This window comes from Camarhynchus parvulus, chromosome 7, assembly GCF_901933205.1.
Source record: "Camarhynchus parvulus chromosome 7, STF_HiC, whole genome shotgun sequence".
NCBI lineage: Eukaryota > Metazoa > Chordata > Aves > Passeriformes > Thraupidae > Camarhynchus > Camarhynchus parvulus.
Window position 1 is genome coordinate 15414222 of NC_044577.1, and position 19415 is coordinate 15433636.

The following is a 19415-nucleotide window of genomic DNA, read 5'->3' on the forward strand; positions in this document are numbered from 1 at the left end:
ATCATGTTTTCTGTTAATATACAAGACACTGAGTGCACATACTCTGCAGTCAGCACTGCCCTACATTCACTTCACATAAGATATTACTGCCTCTAAAATATTCATTATCACACCTTAGCATTTTGTTATTGGCTTCTCAGCTGAGAAAAAGTAACACACTACACAAATGCTGTTGAATAGATTACAGGTATTAACAAGATCAGTTACTGTGTCTCAGCTGATGGCCTTGCTGCTGAACGTTCATGGAACACTGTGATCTTAAACCACTGCAGCTGTTTTTACATATGACAATCCTATAAAATTTTACCTCTTCAAAGCATTGTAATAAAAATGAAATACACAATGTCACAACTAGTCCTGAAAAGATTGCTATTCTTAAAACACATCTAAACATGTCTTTCCACTTTCCAGAAAATGAAAGCATGTATTGCCGTTTTCGAAAAACCCCTACTTTATAAAAGAAAAAGCATTTGTGGCAAAAGAGAAAATTACCACAACCCACAGGCATGGATCTGCATTTCATTCTCATGTGAAATTTTGCTACATCTCATCCTACTATTTGGTAAGAATTCTACCACAACATGTCATTAGTATCTCTTTGGCATAAAACAAAACGATTTCATTTCCAGGACATACAGCAATATGACAAATTTGCAATTACCCTCTGAGAAGCATATGTTTTTCTCAGCTGAAAATGCCAATTAAGTTTTGTTCACAATTAAGCTTCTTTACATTGACTGCAGAAGAGATTACCCAGGTACCAGCAGCAGCAGAAAGAATTAGGAAATATAAAGGTACATACAAATGGCAGTGTAAATATTATTGTTTATATAAATTATTAAGTACATAAAGGACCATAACCAAACTAAATTAAACACAGCTATTCATTTAAATGCATATATATAACACAGACCCAATCTTTGACAGAGCAACACACAGACCTTCACTGTTCTCTTTCAAGTTGCAACTGTGAATGAGAATATGAAAACATGGGGAGTGTCTCTGTTTTGAGTGGAGATTAATAAGCATCCCTACCACTATGCAACAATAATCAGCATTTATTTTTACTTTTTAAAATTAAATTTTACAGTGAAGAATGTGAAAAAACAGCAGTATTAAGTTACTCCAGGGCCAACCAGCAAAAAGCTTTGTCATTTATGTTTTAAAAACTTCTGCTTTATCAAAGGAAGTTCAACCTACTTATTTACTCCAGTGTATTTTACTAGTCAGACAACAAAAAAAGTGTATATATGTAGCACAAGTGTCTATGTTACATATCAAATAATTTAAGAAACTAATTTGAGCTGAGAACCACAAAGTTCCTTATAATAATGATAAACTTTCTCACCAAATAAAGGAAATCCTACTTATGTACACAGTATGACATTTTAACAATATACAGAAGAACCTAAATCTGTTCCTCCAAAGAAGATTAAAATGTCTCTTGATTAGCATAATCAGGATGATTCCCAACATTCTTGCCAGCTTTGTCTGGCAGGCAGGAATCCATCCATCCTGAGATGGAGCAATGCCCAACACAGATGTTCTGAGGGTCTCATGTTCTCTCAGCTGGTGCAGTTTGTTGTTACATAACTGCAATTTCATTTTGTACAATATTTAGAGAGGAGTAGCCCAACAGCCCTTAGCTTGCCAGATTTCCAGTGACATTTTAAATTACATAATTTTAAGTCAGGAAGGTTTTGTGCCTTTTGGTTTTTTTTTTTAATTAGCCTTCAGTCATTACAGTTCCACTTCAGTTGAGAAATACATTATTAGCCAGCAGCACTTTAATGAATGCTGACTTATTCAATTATTTGTTTGAAAATTAGAAAATGAACACCTTTTAAGTAAAATTGCCTTTTTTACATTCCTTTCTTTCAGGAGTGTTGGCTTGTTGTCTATAGATGTTTGCTTTTTCTCTTTACTCATGACCACAATTACACTGATACAAGAGAATTTCTTTAGATTTGTGACATGTCTCTAGCATAATACCAAGAGACCACACTTGGTGCAAAATGTTTTCCATTAACACATTATTTTTCTGCAAAATTACAGCAAGAAATTACACAGTTGCTTGACATTTTGAAAAGCAGCTAATTTTACAGTGCAAGAGTTTAGTTATGTAGAATCAAATAAATAAAAATTATTTAAATCCTGACATTATTGTCAAGGGTTTTTTTGCATTTTAACATGAAAAAGAGTTGGGAAAGAAGCAGTAAAAAAAAAAGCTGATAAGAAGGAATAAAGAGGCATGTCAACACTGTTTCTGGGGTTTATTTATAATCAAACCAAAAAATGAATAATAATCCATTAAACTAGGCACATCAATCAACATGGTACTCTTATTCCTCTCCTAAAAATACAGACAGGCAAAATCAACAAAATCAAGATCAGCATTGCTGCATTCCAGATTCCCCTCATATTTCAGAATCACCACACTAGAGCTGGTTTCTCTTGGAGGAAAACACCAGCACCAGCATATTCTGTGTGCTTTTGAAAACCAATTCAACATAATTACAACTTTAACTCCAATTACTATGTAATTCCATTGCAAAATCTTCATCCTAACTACAATCCTTCATCTTTATGATAATCCACACAAACATTACATAGGTGGCACACATTTGCCTCAAAATATCCCTAGCAAGCCAGCTTATTGGGAACAGAAATGCTTGTCCCAACCTGCATTTTTTTTTTCTTTTTTCCCCAAATGAGGAGGAAAGAAATTGATGGAGAAAACAAAATAGCACTATGATGTTGCATCACATTCTCATCTTCTCTGGAAGACAAGAATGGAAAACATATTTTACAATATCCTTCCATGTATATTGCCAACTGCTTTTCTCACTTTGGACTTTAATGACTCACACAGCTCATTATCCTGGTTTTGGCTGGGACAGAGCTCATTTTCTTCCAAGTAGCTGGCATAGTGCTGCGTATTGGATTCAGTATGAGAACAACGTTGAAGGCACAGTGATGTTTTGGCTGTTGCTGAGTAGCTCTTATCCTAAATCAAAGACTTTCCCGTGTCCCATACTCTGCCAGTGAGGAGGTGCATGAGGAGCTGGCAGAGGCATGGCCAGGACAGGCGACCTGGACTGGTCCAAGGGATATTCCAGAACACAGAACACCAAGGACAGAGTGTAAACCGGGGGAGCTGGACGTGAGAGGGCAATCACTGCTGGGGAATGGGCTGGGCCTGGGTCTGCAGGTGGTGAGCCATCGTACTGGGCATCACATGCCTTTCTTGGGGTTTATTTCTTTCTCTCTTTCTTGTTCTTTCTTTCCCTTACAATCATTATTATATTTTATTTCAATTATTAAACTGTTCTTATTTCAACTCTCAGGTCTTCCCTTTTCTTTCCTCTGCTTCTCCTCCCTATTCCACCAGTAGGGCTGGTCTCCTCAGACCAGAGGGTGAAGACCCTAATTTAACTTTACTGAATCTGACTTCCCATTAAAACAAAAGACATTCCACTGTTTTCACAGGAAGGGCAAGGAAAGAAAATCAATTTTGAGTAAGTAGAGACAGAAAATCCAGTGAATGACAAGTCTGACACTCATGCCTCTCCCTTCTCCTTCACTGCTTATTTACTTAATGTAATGAATTATATTTAATGCAAAGACGTCTCTATAATTTGTAATTTATTAATTTCCAAGAAAAAGACGAACTGGTGAGGAGTTCATCACTTACACTGGACACACACTCTGTAGTTCAGAAATGTGCACAACAGCTGGTTAATTAATTAATTAGTTAATTAATGAAAAAGATCTGATGGATCATTTTGCTTGCTCACAGCATTCTAGCAGTCTCCCACACCCATAACTGTGGGGCCTGTACATACACTGTCCTACAACAGCAATTCGAAATAGAGCTTTTCTGTCTGGGATTTTTGTCTTGTTTTTTCAATCCAAAGTACTAACTAGTGCATCTTTTATTATTTGCTACTGGAATTCTTTCTGCAACCTAACAAAACTGTACTCTTACTTCAATTCCATTTAGTAAGAAGAGCAATGTTTAATCACTTTCTCTCAATTAAAACCACACTATTTTCTGGTTATCTGAAACACAGCAGAAGTAGTGAGGTAGACACAGATTTGACTGCATACATGCCAATTTTAACACCTTCTAAACAAGCTGTGATATGTGCCAGGTTAATCTGCAATATTATTTGTACAGGGAATAACCTTGAAACTTGCTTTTCTCTTAGGATGCTTCTTAGCCAGCTCTGCCTTTCCTCCTGCTAATGTTGGAAGAAAGACAGATTCTTCAATATGATTGTGAGAGAAGAGTGAGTGCAAAGCAAAACAACCATATCTCATCAATGTATATCTCCTTTCTATCTTCTAGAACAGTTTTTTAGTTTTTATAAAGCAGTCATGGTCCTATTTTTATCCTCAGTGTCTTCTATTGGCATTGGTCCATAGCTGTTTTCAGCAACCTCAGCATCAACTAACTGACAAAGGAACTTAGCAATACTTTGTGAATAGCACACACAGTTAGCATTTTGTTTCTTGTAAGACATGTTCATCTTGTACAGAAATGTACTTAAGAGCAATATTTTCTCTTGTAACTGTTTTACTGAAAGACAAGTCTATATAAGATGCAGTTCTGTGGCATATGAATAATATCCAGGTATGTATGCCTACTTCTTTCCTGGGATATGCAAAGTAAACCCTTCTTGTGTAACAGAAATGTCAAGGATTTGTTAGCTCAGGAGCTCTCTGTCAGCCCTTTCCAGCTTTGGATTGTACTTCATGTCAATGCTTTTAGGCTCTAGCAGCAAGGAAGCCTTTGCTTTTCAAGGTACTTTTTGACAAATTCTGAAGACAAATAAGCTCTTGCTCTCATGAAGACCTTCTTGGAGGGAATCATTAGCACAACTGGATAAAGCAGAAAAGAGCTATCTATCATTGTACCAGCAACCTTTCTTTTGCCAGAACTATGGCTTGGAACAACTGCCTGAGTGTTAATGACAATCTTCTCCCTTTGCATTTATCTTAAGATAGCATAAACAGATAAATTTACAGCATCTGACAGAATTCAAATTTTAGCTGATGATACAAAGCTTTTATTATGATTATTGAATGATCACAATTAAAAGGCTTGATTATTTTGTTAAATAGCCTTAGGCTACCAGTTCATTTTAATGATGCTGAGAGGGTTTAAAAGAAAAAGGGAGCAAAATAAAATTACATATACAAAAAAAAAAAATTTTTGATGTGTTAGGTTTTTTTACGAATGAAAACATTATAGACATGAAAGGGAGACAATGTTAACACAAATGATAAATGAAGAAGCTGGACCTGACTTTAAAAAGTGCATAGGTTCAGACGAAGAAAGACCTTTCTTGCTGTGACTCTCTCTCACTTCTTTTTGTAAGCTACCTACTTATCCTTTTCAATAGCCTTTAAACTTCAATTTACACAGTATAAAAATATAGGAGATAGGAAAAAGAGAGGCTGAAAAACTTTTAATCCTGTTTTTTTTTTACATGAAGTATTATTCTACTCGGGGGAAAAAGTTTCTATGTAATCACTTCATTTTCAATTTCAAGGTAAAGTATTTATTAAAAACAGGAACAGAGAACGTCAAAAGAATGTCAAAATAGCAAATAGCATTACTAAGGCACACAGCTATCTGTCTAATACATTTGCATATTTTGCATGTGGATAATCCCAATCACACATGACTGTCTGGAAAACAGAAGCCTCCATATCATACCTGCCATCACCCTCCCTTCTTCACCCTTGTGCTTTTCCTCTCCACTGAAGAAATGAAAATACAATCATGCTTCTCTTTCTTCTCCCCCATTTGTTTCCCAGAAATCCCAAATGACACTTCAGAAGAGTTGCACTTTTTCCTTCCAGATTCGTGGTGTGTGTGTGTGTGTTGCACTTTGAATTTTTGTATTCTGAAGGAAAGTGAAACATGCTTATGTAGGACATGCATGCATGAGGGAAAACAACGAGACAAGAGGAATGCAAAAGTGACCATGTTCTGGAAACACCACCTTAAATTATCCATCATAATTTGCATGGATAATTAAGCTTTTATGAGAGCAACTTCCCTGGTTTTGTAATAGAAGATAGCTACAGGCACCATTCCTAATCAAACTGACATATTTTTAAAAAATATATCTTTCTTCATAGCCCACATCTGAACTTCAGCATTCTCCCTGCAACCTGTAAAGCACTCCTAGAGGTAGGAAAACTGAGGTAGCAATGTTTATGAAGCTCAGAGAATGTGTACACTGAGCCCCCTGGGACAGCCTGGTATGAATGCTATCACTGCCTCTCCTTGACTGCTCCAGACCGTTTTGTTTCTTCCAAGCTTTAAGGCCAAGTCTTTCCTATGAAGAGGCAGCATTTCCATCTAATAATCTCCAGGTCTGTGCTCTGGATCTTGTCTCTACACCATTATAGTATCACCAAGGGCAGGAGCACATGGACAGATGTACTTCTGTTTGCTCTCTAGCTCTCAGGTAAACTCTAGGCAGAAAGACAGGCACAACATGAAGGACATCTGCTGTGTGCCTGCAGGCTAGCTTCACACGCACGCAGAGCAAGCCTGATGCACCCAGCTGTACTGGGATCCTGGGCATGTACTCTGCCACTGCATGCCAGCAGCCTTCCCACAAAGATTCCCAGCACTGCAGAGTCTCATACTTTCAATGCACCCACCAGCATCAGTACCTGGTGTCTGCCTCACACCGGGGATCAACCTGTACCTATTCCCTCCCAGTCTCACTGGCAGGGGTTCCTATCCCATCCCCAGACAAACCTGTACTCCAGAGGGCTTCACTTTGTAAGTTCTGCCAGTTTCTGATTGTGTGTAGTGCCTAGTTCACTCACCAATCCTATCACTGAAATGATAAAAATCTTACTGGTCTGAAATTTATGATTTCATTTTTAAATGGCGCTATGGTATTGAACCTAACATAACATTCACATGAATATTCTAGCTTGAAAAGTTACACTGCTTCAGACATTTTTCAGGCACTGAAGTAAGACCCACTACCTTCCAAACCTAAGGAAAAATTTCCCACTCTACCAGGGGCACAGGAAAAAAAATGTTGTAGAGCAGCAACAACTAATCAGTTTAAAGAATAATTGCATGTTTTTGTTAACAATTTTGCCATTTCATTCTTTGGCTCCCTCAGAACATTTGCTTGCTCCAGTGAGTCAGTGACTTTAAAGTACTCAACACTTCCTGCTCTAATCCTGCTTCAATAGTTTTATGCAAAGAGAGTTAATTAGGAAAGCGAGCAAAAGAGAATTACATCACTGTAACAACAGTACTTGGCATTTATTAGCCTCTTTAGTTTGAAACTCTCAGAAAAATTAATAATTATTATTAAAATAATCCTCACAAACTACTGCAAAATAAAAAGGCTTCTCAAAGTCTATGCTTTGCTACAGAGCACAGCTAGGAGTATGGCTGCACATTCTCAGGTCTGTACTATGTCTACCAGACTGTCCATCCTTGCCTTTCTTTTTTTGAAGTCACAGAGAGACAGGAACAAGTGGAAATTACAGGTAACCAACAAGAATATTTTTCCCAGATGTCACATCATGCTGACAGCCATGAGCAAGCATGTAGGCTGCTACCCACTTTCAGAATAAAAAGGTACATAAATGTGCTCAGACGTCTCTTCCACACGGAGTTCATTGGGTTATGTCACATTGCAATCTTGTATGAGCAGCACTGTCTAAGCATCTCCAAAATGCTGATACCCACCTTAGGAAATACCACTTTCAGGAGACCACTTTGACAATTAAAACACAGTGGCTGCAAAAAGCTAAGTAGGCATTTTCCAGTGCAGACCTTTAGGCAAGACCAGAGCCTTGGAATCATGCTCTGCTTTTAAATTTCATGGCCAGATAAACATTTTCAGCCCAAACTCAGTCCTTTGTGAATCCCTTGTGTACACCCCTTCTATTAGTCAATACTGCTTGTACAGAAGGGAAAAAAACCCTCAACCCAAAACAAACAACAAGCCATATTAAAACCTCAAAAGCAGATCTCTGCTCTGGAAAATCTTTTTTCCTCTTCCTTCAAAGCCACCACCTTTCACTCTTTACATATGGCTAAAAGACAACAGTTGCTTGAAATATGAAAGCTCTCCAGGTAGAGAGGTGGCAACAGAAGGCTAAATGCAATAGGACTAAAAGCTTTTCTTCTTTTGAGATTGCTGTGTAGGAAAAGAACCAAGGATTTGTTGAAAAACCAAACTGGTAAAGAAAAACACAAAAAGAGTGAGAGAATGCTGATCTCCCCCATAAAAGGCCAAAAGGAAAATTAAGATGTTAGAAGAGAACTCACACTTAAAATAGAAAACATTGCTATATCCATATTTACATTATGTATTAGCTAGCCTTTAGGTGATGGTCAGAAAAGTCAAAATCTCCCCTTTGTTCACAGTTTCAATATTATTGTTCTCCTTCTGTATCACTCCCTCAGTTTAGCCTGAGGTCAGGCTCCAATTTGCCATACTGCACATTATTAACCCTATGATGTATTTACTTCTTTCTTCTCAGCACAATATTACAATCCATACGTTGCAGAGAATATATAATGCATTACAGTCTGCCTTATGAGCTGCATACTTAGTCAATAAATAAAATATGGAATAGTCATAAAGAACTTGTGCCCATAAAACTGAACATACAACATATGATTTTATCATAGTCATCTGTACTTCTAAGAGTTGTTAGTTTTCCTCCATTTTGCTGTGCAGCAATATATAGCCAGAGTTTTCAGAGTTTCCTCAGGGATGAAACACAAGAATCTGCCTTGCCAGTATGGCCCACAAAAAAGGCTATCAGAATTTAACTTTTTATGCTACCTTTTGTACAAAGACTCTTACTCACAGTGGAAGTGACAGGTTTCATGCTCTGCAACAGTTCCACAGTAGGAAATACTGTTGCTTCTCCCTTCTGAAGTACTCCTTATCAAGGGTATCACAACTGCCTTGCCACCCTGTCCAACTAAGGGGTTAAACAAAACGGGTCCTTTCTGGGTCTTCTACTGTCTAATCATCCAAACTAAACACACTTTAATGAAAATTAATAAGAAAAATCTGAAATAAGTTTTTTTCAGTTATTGTTGGCTTATTTATTAGTCATGGAGCCTGCAAATTGGCAATGTCAAAGTTTTTGCTGACTGCTAATTCTCTTAGGTGATGTATATTGTACAAATAAAACAAATACGCTAAAATGCCAGCATTATATACAGCACGACACTTTCCACTCTCCCTAAAATGATTTATCATAGTCATGTTCATATTCATTCAGCCTCCTGTACCATAATTTACTGGGAAACTGTTCCTTAATTGCTGGTCTGACTTTGACAAGAATTATATGATGAGAAGGTTTCAATCATTAACCATCCAGAAATATCCAGTGTTATCCTCACATATGACAATAAAAGATACATTGGCACTTCATCCAGTCATCACTTTCCATATTCACTTATATTACCAATTTAGGAAGGGTGCATTCCCACTAGCTGCTCTGAAGAGTCCAAGGAGGCAGCAAGACAGAGTTTTAAAGCCTTTTCAAAGTAAAATCCAACACCTCCTGAATGAAAAACTCCTAACCCCATTGTGTTTGGGCAAAAGCCAATGAAAACCAATATATATATAAATAATACTATAAGCAAGGAAAGAAATTAAAGATACAGTTGTTACAGTGGGATGAAATGGATGTTTTACTGTGTCTACATGCAGAGGAAGCATGCATGCTCCTTTCCCTGGGTACAGCACCACTGCAGTCCATGCTGCGTTGCACGCTGCAGCTCTGTTTCTTCTGCAGAGGAAATTGCTCACCCATTCATTCTCGTGCTTTAACACTGAGAGAACTGAGGCAAAAAACAAACGCCTCAGAGTAGCCCTTCCAGTCCACATTTACATGCCTAAGTACTCATTAAGCATCATCACACTTTATGGGATCCTCTGGATGCATCACACCATCAACCTTTATAGCATTATTTTAAAATCATGCTTCCCGTTTCTGTGATCAAATATGGACCTAAAGTTAAGCATCCATTTCATTATGATGACAGGTATACCTTGCTCTGTACTGTTGCTATGGTAACAGATGTGGTAGCCATCAGATTTATGGTAAAATGTATTCACAAGAGATTTTTGGTTAGGCTTTTTTTTTATTCTTTGTTGCATGGTTGTGTGAAACTAATTACAAAGAAAACTCAGAGAATATGTTCTTATCTGAGACCAGCAGCTCCTGCTACTCTTGCATTTACCTTCTTTGGGCTTAAATGTGGGAGATAAAATACACAGATGCTTTAAACAAATTATATCAGAATTCTTGCTCCAGATGGAACTAATGAAAAATCAAAAGGTTATATCCTAACCAAGACTTAATTAACTAACTACAGCTATCCAAAGTCCTGTACACTGCAAAAGGGAAAATATGTATCACCTGGGAGAAAATACTTTTTGGACCTACTTAAGCAATGGAAATTATTAAAAAATTCTACACACATTTCTTGCCTGTCATTGAGCATATATCAGAATTCTTCTCCTGATTTAACATTTAAAAAGTACCTTGTGATGAGACTATTTACATTCAAACCTGTAAATTTTACAGTTTTCACTAAAAACTCTTGGATTTCAAAATTTTCTTAAGAGGTAAGGGAAGAACAAAATTTTCTTAAGAGGTAAAGGAAAAAACTTAGCAGCAGATGAGAAAATAGTATCAGAGATGCCATACAAGTAGCTGGGAAAATATTCCTAAGTCAATGATTTTTATTTGAATTTTTAAAAATTATTTGCCTCTTTCATGGATCACAGTTTTAAAATATGCTTCTTTTCTAAACCAATTTTTCTGTATCAACCTTTGCATTTGTAAAATATATGTGTAAGAACTTCTCTGAAGTCTAGTAGGTAGCTCTGATACTTTCTGTAGTGCTCCCACCGATATGGTGGCCACACTGTACACCCAGCCCTCCAAAAAACCCCACAGGAAAGCTCAAATTGTCACAAGGGGAATTAATACAGTCTTCATCTCAAAGAGATCCTGGAGAATTGCATCCACACAAACAAGAGTCTCTTAAAAATGGAAGTCTAACATAACTTGATTAGTACTCTATGAGGCAGTACCATTAATGTTAATTTGTAGTGAAACAATATTTAAAACATTGGGTGCTTACACAAAGGATGAACAATATGGTATTTAAATTGAATTACCATTTTCTAAAACAATAATGTATCTCTGTTGTTGGATTTACAAAAAAAGACATTCACACACGACACAAAATTATTTTAAGCAACTGTAGACTCATGCTGCCAAAGAAATCACTTCCCAAAAGACTCCAGAATATGTTTCCTACTTGTCCGTGAGAATATATAGTTCCTGTTTCAGTGCTGTACATAGTGCCCATGCTGCTTCTAAGTCTTTTTCAAGCCGCTTTAGGAAATGGAAAAAGTAAATTCAAAAAATCAACAATTTTTGGCTGTAGTGCTATCATCCAATGTTATAAGCAAGCAAATCTAGAGCTAACAAGAACAGCCACTTTACAGGCATAAATCTATCATCCCACCAGATGGTACCAACAACTGGAGTATTTCCTTACCTGCCTCCTGTCTCTCTGAGACGATGATGAGGAGGAGGCACTTCTATGTGATGGAGTGGATGTTTTGTGAGCTGGAGATATACTCTTCTCCTCTGAACTCATCTTTGCAGCAGACTTGTATTAATGATCTTGTGCTCTTATCACTCATGGACAAAAATGCAGGGGATAGTCTTCTGCATCCTTCTGTTTCACAGTTTATGGACAGCCAAAGAGGAAGTCAGTCTCAGCTGAACTCCACCTTAATAAAGAAAAATGGGAGAGAAAGAGTGGATGAACATCCCCTCGCTCCAAAGTAGCTCTGCAGCAAAGAAATCTGTTAACTATTTAATCCAACACATCTCCCAGTCTTTTACTACCCTTCCCAACAACCACCCAGCACAAATACAAATGCATTGTTCTGCATTCTCACAGAAGAGAATGCAGAAGTGGTATTATTTAAAAATAACAACCAGAAGTGGTTGAAGTGGTATTATTTAAAAAACCCAAAGGAAAGGCTTAAGTAATTTAGAGCAATTCTCAGGCAAAGTTTACAAACCCTTGATAAGGGAGTATTATCCTGCATAATATCATGACATTATCAAGTAACTCCTCAGGACTTCCCTGCCCTATAGCACAGATACCACTGAACACCCATATTATAATCTGTACCTAATAAAAATCCTGCAGTTAGATCAAGAACTCTGCAAGTATTTTAAAAAGCAGGTGCCTCTCTCAAAGGTGTGCCCTCACCTGCAGGATCAAAGGCTTCACTGAGGCAGGGGGAGTGTGTGGCTGGGGTCCTCTGGCTGCTGGCCAGGGCTCACCCACCCCAGTGCAGGGCGTCTTCCCTTGCATGTTTACTCAGCCACTGCTGGTACACCACTGCTTTACAAATAGCAGGAAATTTCTCTCACTTCTCTCCACCCAAACCTTTCATTTTCACCCACAAACAGAAAAACAGATATTTAGAGCAGCATAGAGGATATTTGTGTCAATAAATTGTCAAACACTACCTGTCAAACCCTATCAAAATGCTGCAGGTACACCATGACAGCTCAGGAATGGAGCTACCCTTCTCCACATTTAACAGATCACTGTGATTTTGCTTCAGCTGACTGATACAGAGTCTGATCTTCCATTAACCTTGGATAAAATTGTTCCCTGAATGAGATGTTAGCTTCAGGCAGATGACATATCTTCTCCACTGCCCTCCTAATTTTGAAATAGTGCCCTTCCACATTCACTGTGCTGACAGCACACCAAGGGTCAGCACAGCACAGCTAGCTGCAGATGAGTGTGGAGAAGGGTGCTGCCCTGCACCATGTTAAATCAGATCAGGACAAACATACATTAACACCCAGACATCACTGCACACTCAAGAAATGATGCCATAGTGAAGACAAAGCTCTAGCTTCTCCAGACACAAGATATAACCACAGAAGAACATCATCCTGAGCCCAAACACTCACACAGAGGCAGCTAAATAACGATTTACATACTGCCACCAGCTTCTGAATACTGCACCCTAAGAAAAATGTTCCTGCTGGAGCCAGATCTGTGGTTACTCAAAACCTTTTCTGTTTGCTGTACTAAGGGAGAGGGGAATGACTTCAGTTTATTAGTTAACAGTAGTTTTGCAAGTATGAATATCATCCATATCTTATTAATGAGTTTCAATCTCCATCGAGGAGATTCCCATAGAATTACAAACCCAAATATTACCCACAGAGGCCACACAGCATCCCAGTGACATGAGTGGGAGGACATGGCTGTTCCAACAGCAAAGGCTGCCCACATTCCCTGAACATCTTGGTGAATTCTGTGTTCTTTCCAGGATGACAAGTTCCTGCTACAAGAAGCCTAAGAAGATTGGTTATGCTGGAGCTGCCAAAGCCAGCTACAAGACTAGAGGTTGCAGGAAGAAAGAAACAAGCTGCACAGTACATTTGTTTCAGAACTTCAGAGAGAAAACCTAATGAAGATGAATCCAAAGAAAGGCTTTTCCTTTTATCCTAGCATACCAAGGGACTGCTGGTCTAGTTTAACAGCATTTTCATATCCTACAAATGCATTGGGGAAATTTTAGTCAAAGAGGTGTACCAACAGGGATGTCTCAAGGTCTATGCAATTTTCATTTAAATCAAAAATGAAATTACAAAAATTAGAACAAAAATGTAATCCTACTTCACAGAGCTGTGCAGAACACTTGAGTTATTTAATAGGAAATCTGCAGTCACTTTCAGCTATGAGGTCACTGAATTTTTTTTTAGCAGAGCAGCCTTTGGGCAAATAAAAATCAAACCCTTTTTAAAACATCTGATCTTCACTCAGTTGACTCAAGTGGAAAAATTTATATTTAGTAATAGCACAGAAGGACAGTGGTCTGGCACTTCAAGTGTGTTCTGAAGGCTCTTGAAGCAGTAAATGCTGTTGTAAGAAGCAACCACAATGCTAGCAAGCAGTACACAAGAAAAACTGCTCTGTAAATAGCTGCCAAGTTTGGGAGTATGGACTTTTTCTTTTTAAAGGTATTAAATAAAAGTAGTGGCTTACACCTGAGCCAAGCTCCACAATGGTTCTATTGTGCTCTCCAAGCACTAAGAGCTGAACCTAATGAGCAACTTGTTCAAACCACATGACTTGTGACCACAACAAAATAAAAAACCCCACCAAAAATACTAAACCACCCCCCTTCACAAGAAAATAAAAGAAGGAAACATTTCTTCTTGCCCTATTTCACAGCAAAAATAGCTTCAATACTAAACCACTATTACTTATACACAGAAATTTCTGATTAAGGAACAGTGCAGTTCAGGGTTAAAAATAAAAAAAAAGACAACTGGAATATTTGAGAAAACATGACTTGTAAGCGCAGCAAAAAAAATATTATGCAAATTAGCAAAACTAAGAACAGAGCTCTTTCTTATTGTTCTTGAACACTGAATTTGGATTCTTCCTATATTGCTAAGGGTCTATCTTCCAATTTTTGCTTAAAATTTGAGCAATAGATCTTTTTTAGAGCATGTTAGAAGGAATAAAGCTAGTGGAAACGACATAAAGAGATGCCAGTCTCTCTGTAACTATGATTGAAGCAAACAATTAGAAATCTAATTTTTGGCCAACAAATTGAATTTGCCAAAATGAAAACGATGCTTTTGAAACATTTTTAACAGGCTTTTTCGATCAGTCACTGGCAATTTTGCTGTTGATTTCAATGGGAACAGAAGCCCTGAACATGGTAGTATGTTTCTAGAGAGTAACAGAAAATCTATAAACACCTTCAAAAACTATGATGATGGCTTTTGGGTGAGTGGGGATGACCTCCTCCTGGTAATCATGCATTTGTTCTGATACTGCTTCCTGACAAGTATAAGGCAAATTTTATTATCCCTTTACTTCACAGCAACTATATCCTCTACATGGAAATGCTTTAATCAATTTCATTGGGAATCAGTCAGAAAAAGAATAATGACATAGGCAAGGGTAAGAGCAGTGGCTGTTGGTTATTAATTGCTGCATATCCAAGTAATACCAACTTGTAGGCTGCATTTTGCACACACCAATTAAATCACCCATGAGCTGCTCAGAACCACCTGTCAGTTCAGGACCATGGGCGGATTCAGCCCAGGAAGTGTGACAGGGCATTGGCCTGCTCGAAAGCTGCTTTGCCATGAGTTCCCAAGGCAGGGATCATTCACTGCTTCCAGCACACACAAAGAGACAGACGGCCTGGAATGCAAAAAGCAGACACTGCAGAGAGATTCTGGCCATTCAGAAGTTTCAGTGGCCCAGCTGAGAGTTTTGTCCTCAACTTCCTTTTGATAGCATCTCAACTATTTTGAATTTAAAACATGATAACTATCTACTGGTTCTGCAGTACATTGTTTTTTAAAGTTCTTTACTTACTTGTTATGTAGGTGATGTATATAGAAAAGTCATATGCCCAAAGTCATGAAGAGAGCAAGTCTCATGAGCAAAACGTGCAGTGAGACTTTTTAACTCTGATGCATAAGGAAAATACCCTGTGCCATGATTTTAACATACTCCAGATGAGACAAACACCTATACCTAATTCTATTTATAAAGGAATGCAAAATTACCATGCAGGAATGACAAAAAAGAAAATATTTAATATACTAAAGGTTCTTTACAGTACAGTTAAGAGATCATTTATACTTTCTTAAATATCTGGAACTGATTATCTTTTTCTATAACTACAAGAGCTATTCCACCACTTTCTTGCACTTTATCCCTAATGTATTTATTTTTTAAGCTAGAATTGAAGTCAAGGTATGGTTTTCTGAATGTTTTTGTGCTGGATCTCAATTGTTACAACTTGTCTGGGCTCGGGGGGCAAAAAGCTACAGATTCCCCATTCTTAATCCTTTCTCTACTTCAACTAAGATTTGAATTTTTTTTCCTATACAGTTATTTTTATCCCATTTATTTTCAGTTCATTAGTGGTGTGGTTTGAGGCTTCCCCCCACCTTCTGGTATCTTAAATCAAGCAGTAAACAGATCTAAAAAAACCTTCATTCTTCTTTTTTGTCCTCAAAGGGTTACTGTCTTTTTCTGTCTAAATAAACAAAGGAAAATTACACTTTATTTTTCATTGGAAACCACTAATTTTTACACTAGAGATATTTTGCTCAGCCAGAACTCCTGCTATCATATGAAACAAAACTATTTCAAATGCATTAAAATAAATGACCAATCCCCTACCAAGCTGTGGAGTGTGATTATTTTTATATTAATAATACTAAATAGCTTGAAAGATAAGGGAGCACTGAGACCTGCTTAGCAATTTCTCATCGCCTTTTGTCTTGGGTTACAGTGCTTGATTTACATCTTTTAAAAGTATTTCCTGGAATTTTGTATATTGAACTGCTCAGTAGTGTCAAAATACTGAAGGAGACACTGAATCTCTGTATAAAAATTCATTACTAGTTATTTTCTTCAATGAACAAAATACATTGTATCTGAGGTTGCACAGATAGACTCAATTTTAAAATAAAATTTCAAATTATGACATTTTTTGCTACTTGCTAAAATTTAAAAAACAAAAGGGAGAGGGGGAGTAATGAAATGGAGAATTTTTTTTTACTGGGGAGAAAAAAATTTTTTTTGAATGACATGAGACAGTGTACCAGGGAGCAAACTGGGCAAAGACTTGGAAACACAAGCTGTATAAATTGCACAAAATAAGTGGGTGGCACAGAGCAGAAAAGCAGGATGTGGAATTGAGTATAAGCAAATTAAAGGCAGGAATATTTGGCTATCATGCTTCACAAGTCATCACTGTATGGCAAGTTGACTGACACCAAATAGGAAATCTCTGTCCTGTCCCATAATCCAAAAATGTTCCACCAAGCCTGGGCAACTGCATCAGCTGCAGAGTGGTTGGTGAAAAAGCTATTAGCAGAAATGATGAAAAAGTACAGATATGTAAATTGTATCAATCTAGAGTGCTAAATAAATGCATGTCATATAAAAGATAAATTAAAGTTTTCAATCTGTAACTCAAAATGAAGTCTGGACTCACATAACAGACTTCTGTGATTAATGTTATGTTGCTCCTCACTCTGATTGAGTCTTTTCTGCAAGAGTGCCCAGAATACTTCAGTGTTTAATATCTCTTGTGGTAGTGGAGTAATTTGAGAAGACAATTTAGAGTGCAGAGATGAATCTTTAGACATAAATGAGACATAAGTATGCAACTGTCACTGGCATTCATTCAAGGAAAACACTCAAACTGATCAGGGGCTGCTTTTCACTTGGGAAGGATGAGACTTTGTGTGGTGCTGTGTAACACAGTCATTCAATAGTCGAGCACTCACTGAAGGCCAACCTTTGTTCTCACACAATGAGCAATATGCAACTGCCTCTCTCCCTCCTCACTGCTGACCTTCTATGCAGGAGAATCATAACCTGTCCTTGTTACAGTACATTAATGCTGCAAACACAAAAATATAATGGAAATAAAACTTCTCAATGCAGTAGCAATGGTGTGATGATTCAACAGACCACTTCTGGGAAATAAGCAGTTTGTTGTTTTTCTTTTTTAACAAACAAGAAACTCAATCCCTTTACAGACACTATTTGAGAATCAGCCACATTCCTTTAGCAAAGTATTAACTCCTTAAGAAAAGGTTTCCATTAATTCATTTTAAGTCTTGTTTGCAGACCTCTGAGCAGTGAATTTTAAATCACTGATTAAAAGATAGCAAAACAACACTCGATCTAAAGGAGCCACTCGTGATTTATTTTGAGGTCCAATATTTATAAGTTGGAATAAATGAGGTGCTGCAGGAAAAATGGGAAATCTAGATAGTACTAAATGATTTTTAAGGTAGAAGATATTAGAATTCATAGGACTGTACGTTTTTTTGACATTGCTCTTTTCAGGTATTCTTAAGAACTGCCTACTGAAGGTTTGGATAACAAATGTACATGTCTGTTCTCAGGCATTCATAACAACACTGGCATATGCAAAGTCTCAGTCTGATATTATATACAGCAATGCATACAGTGCCTAAATACTGCCATAAATCATTCTTTATCCCTTATTCAAGAGGCTCTAGATCCTGCCTGTTAGCTAGGAAATGAGTCCCATGCAGCATTACCCTGGAAAGGAGCTCTGATACAGACCAAACTCCTGCACTTAGCACAATTTGCAATTTCCATAATCACAGAATCATTTAGGTTGGAAAATATCTTTAAGATCATGTCTAAAGACCTTTAACCCCATGCAATGCTACTACAGGCTTGGAAATAAGCATCTGGAAAGCCCAGTGGAAAAGGACCTGGGGATGCTGGTCAACAGCCAGCTGAACATAAGGCAGTGTGTGCCCAGGTGGCCAAGAATGCCAGTGGCATCCTGGATCAGTAGAGCGGCCAGCAGGACCAGGGCAGTGATTGTCCCCCTGCACTCAGCACTGGAGACACCACACCTCGAATCCTGTGTCCAGTTCTGGGTCCCTCACTAATAAAAGGACGTGGAGGATGTCCAGAGAAGCAGCACAGTCACCATCCCTGAAGGTATTTAAAAGACATGCAGCTGCAGTACTTGGTGACATGGTTTAGTGGTAAACCTGGCAGCATTAAGTTGTGTTTTCATTCTATGATCTTATTTCCAAATGTAATGATGGAAAAGGCAAATGATGGTGACCAAACAGTCAGCAGCAGGGCTGATGGTCTGCCTGAGATCACGGTGTGATCAGCAGTGCCTCTGCTGCAGGGTGATCAAGGCACACTCTCAGCCTTTCTCCTACAGTCACCTCACTGCTGGGCTTCAGCACAGCTCTGCTATCTCGTGCTTGCTTACAAGGCTTGCTGGGTGATTGGATGTGAGCACTCATCTCCTTCACCTCATTGACTGCTCTGTTTGCTAATTTAGCTAAATACATAACCAGATGTACACAGTAGCAATGCAACCACTAAACTCAACTGATAACAAACCCAGGGGTTTTTATGTCTTATTTCATATGATGACAGACAAGAATTGCACTTACCTATTTTACACATGCAGTTTCCTGCAAATTCTTTCAAGACTAAATAGTTAATTGGCTAAGACACAATGTTTATGTCAGTAAGAGCAAAGTCTAAAGTACCACTATTCTTAATTAGGATACCACTTCTCCTTGACTGATTGATAGTCACCTATGCAGTGAAAGTAACGGAATAAAGAAAGTTTTTCATAGATGTCATCTTTTACAGTCCTACATTTCACAACCTCCCATGACAAGCATTTGTTGGAAGAATTATGAAGGAAATTAAAATAAACATGGTGTTTCCCAAATGAGCAACCAAGTGTATTAAATACAGTGGGTTTTTTAAGTCC

The 19415-nt window shown here is 37.8% G+C and overlaps 1 protein-coding gene across 7 annotated transcripts in view; it reads right to left on the reverse strand.

Moving 5' to 3' along the window:
• Positions 1-19415, reverse strand: part of OSBPL6 (oxysterol binding protein like 6) — a 98068-nt gene that overhangs the window by 44439 nt on the left and 34214 nt on the right. For all 7 annotated transcript variants that reach the window (XM_030951998.1, XM_030951999.1, XM_030952002.1 and 4 more), the window contains one exon: positions 11597-11834. In XM_030951998.1, coding sequence (XP_030807858.1) covers positions 11597-11698 — 102 coding nt within the window. In that variant the 5' untranslated portion in view covers positions 11699-11834. The remainder of the gene's footprint in view (positions 1-11596; positions 11835-19415) is intronic.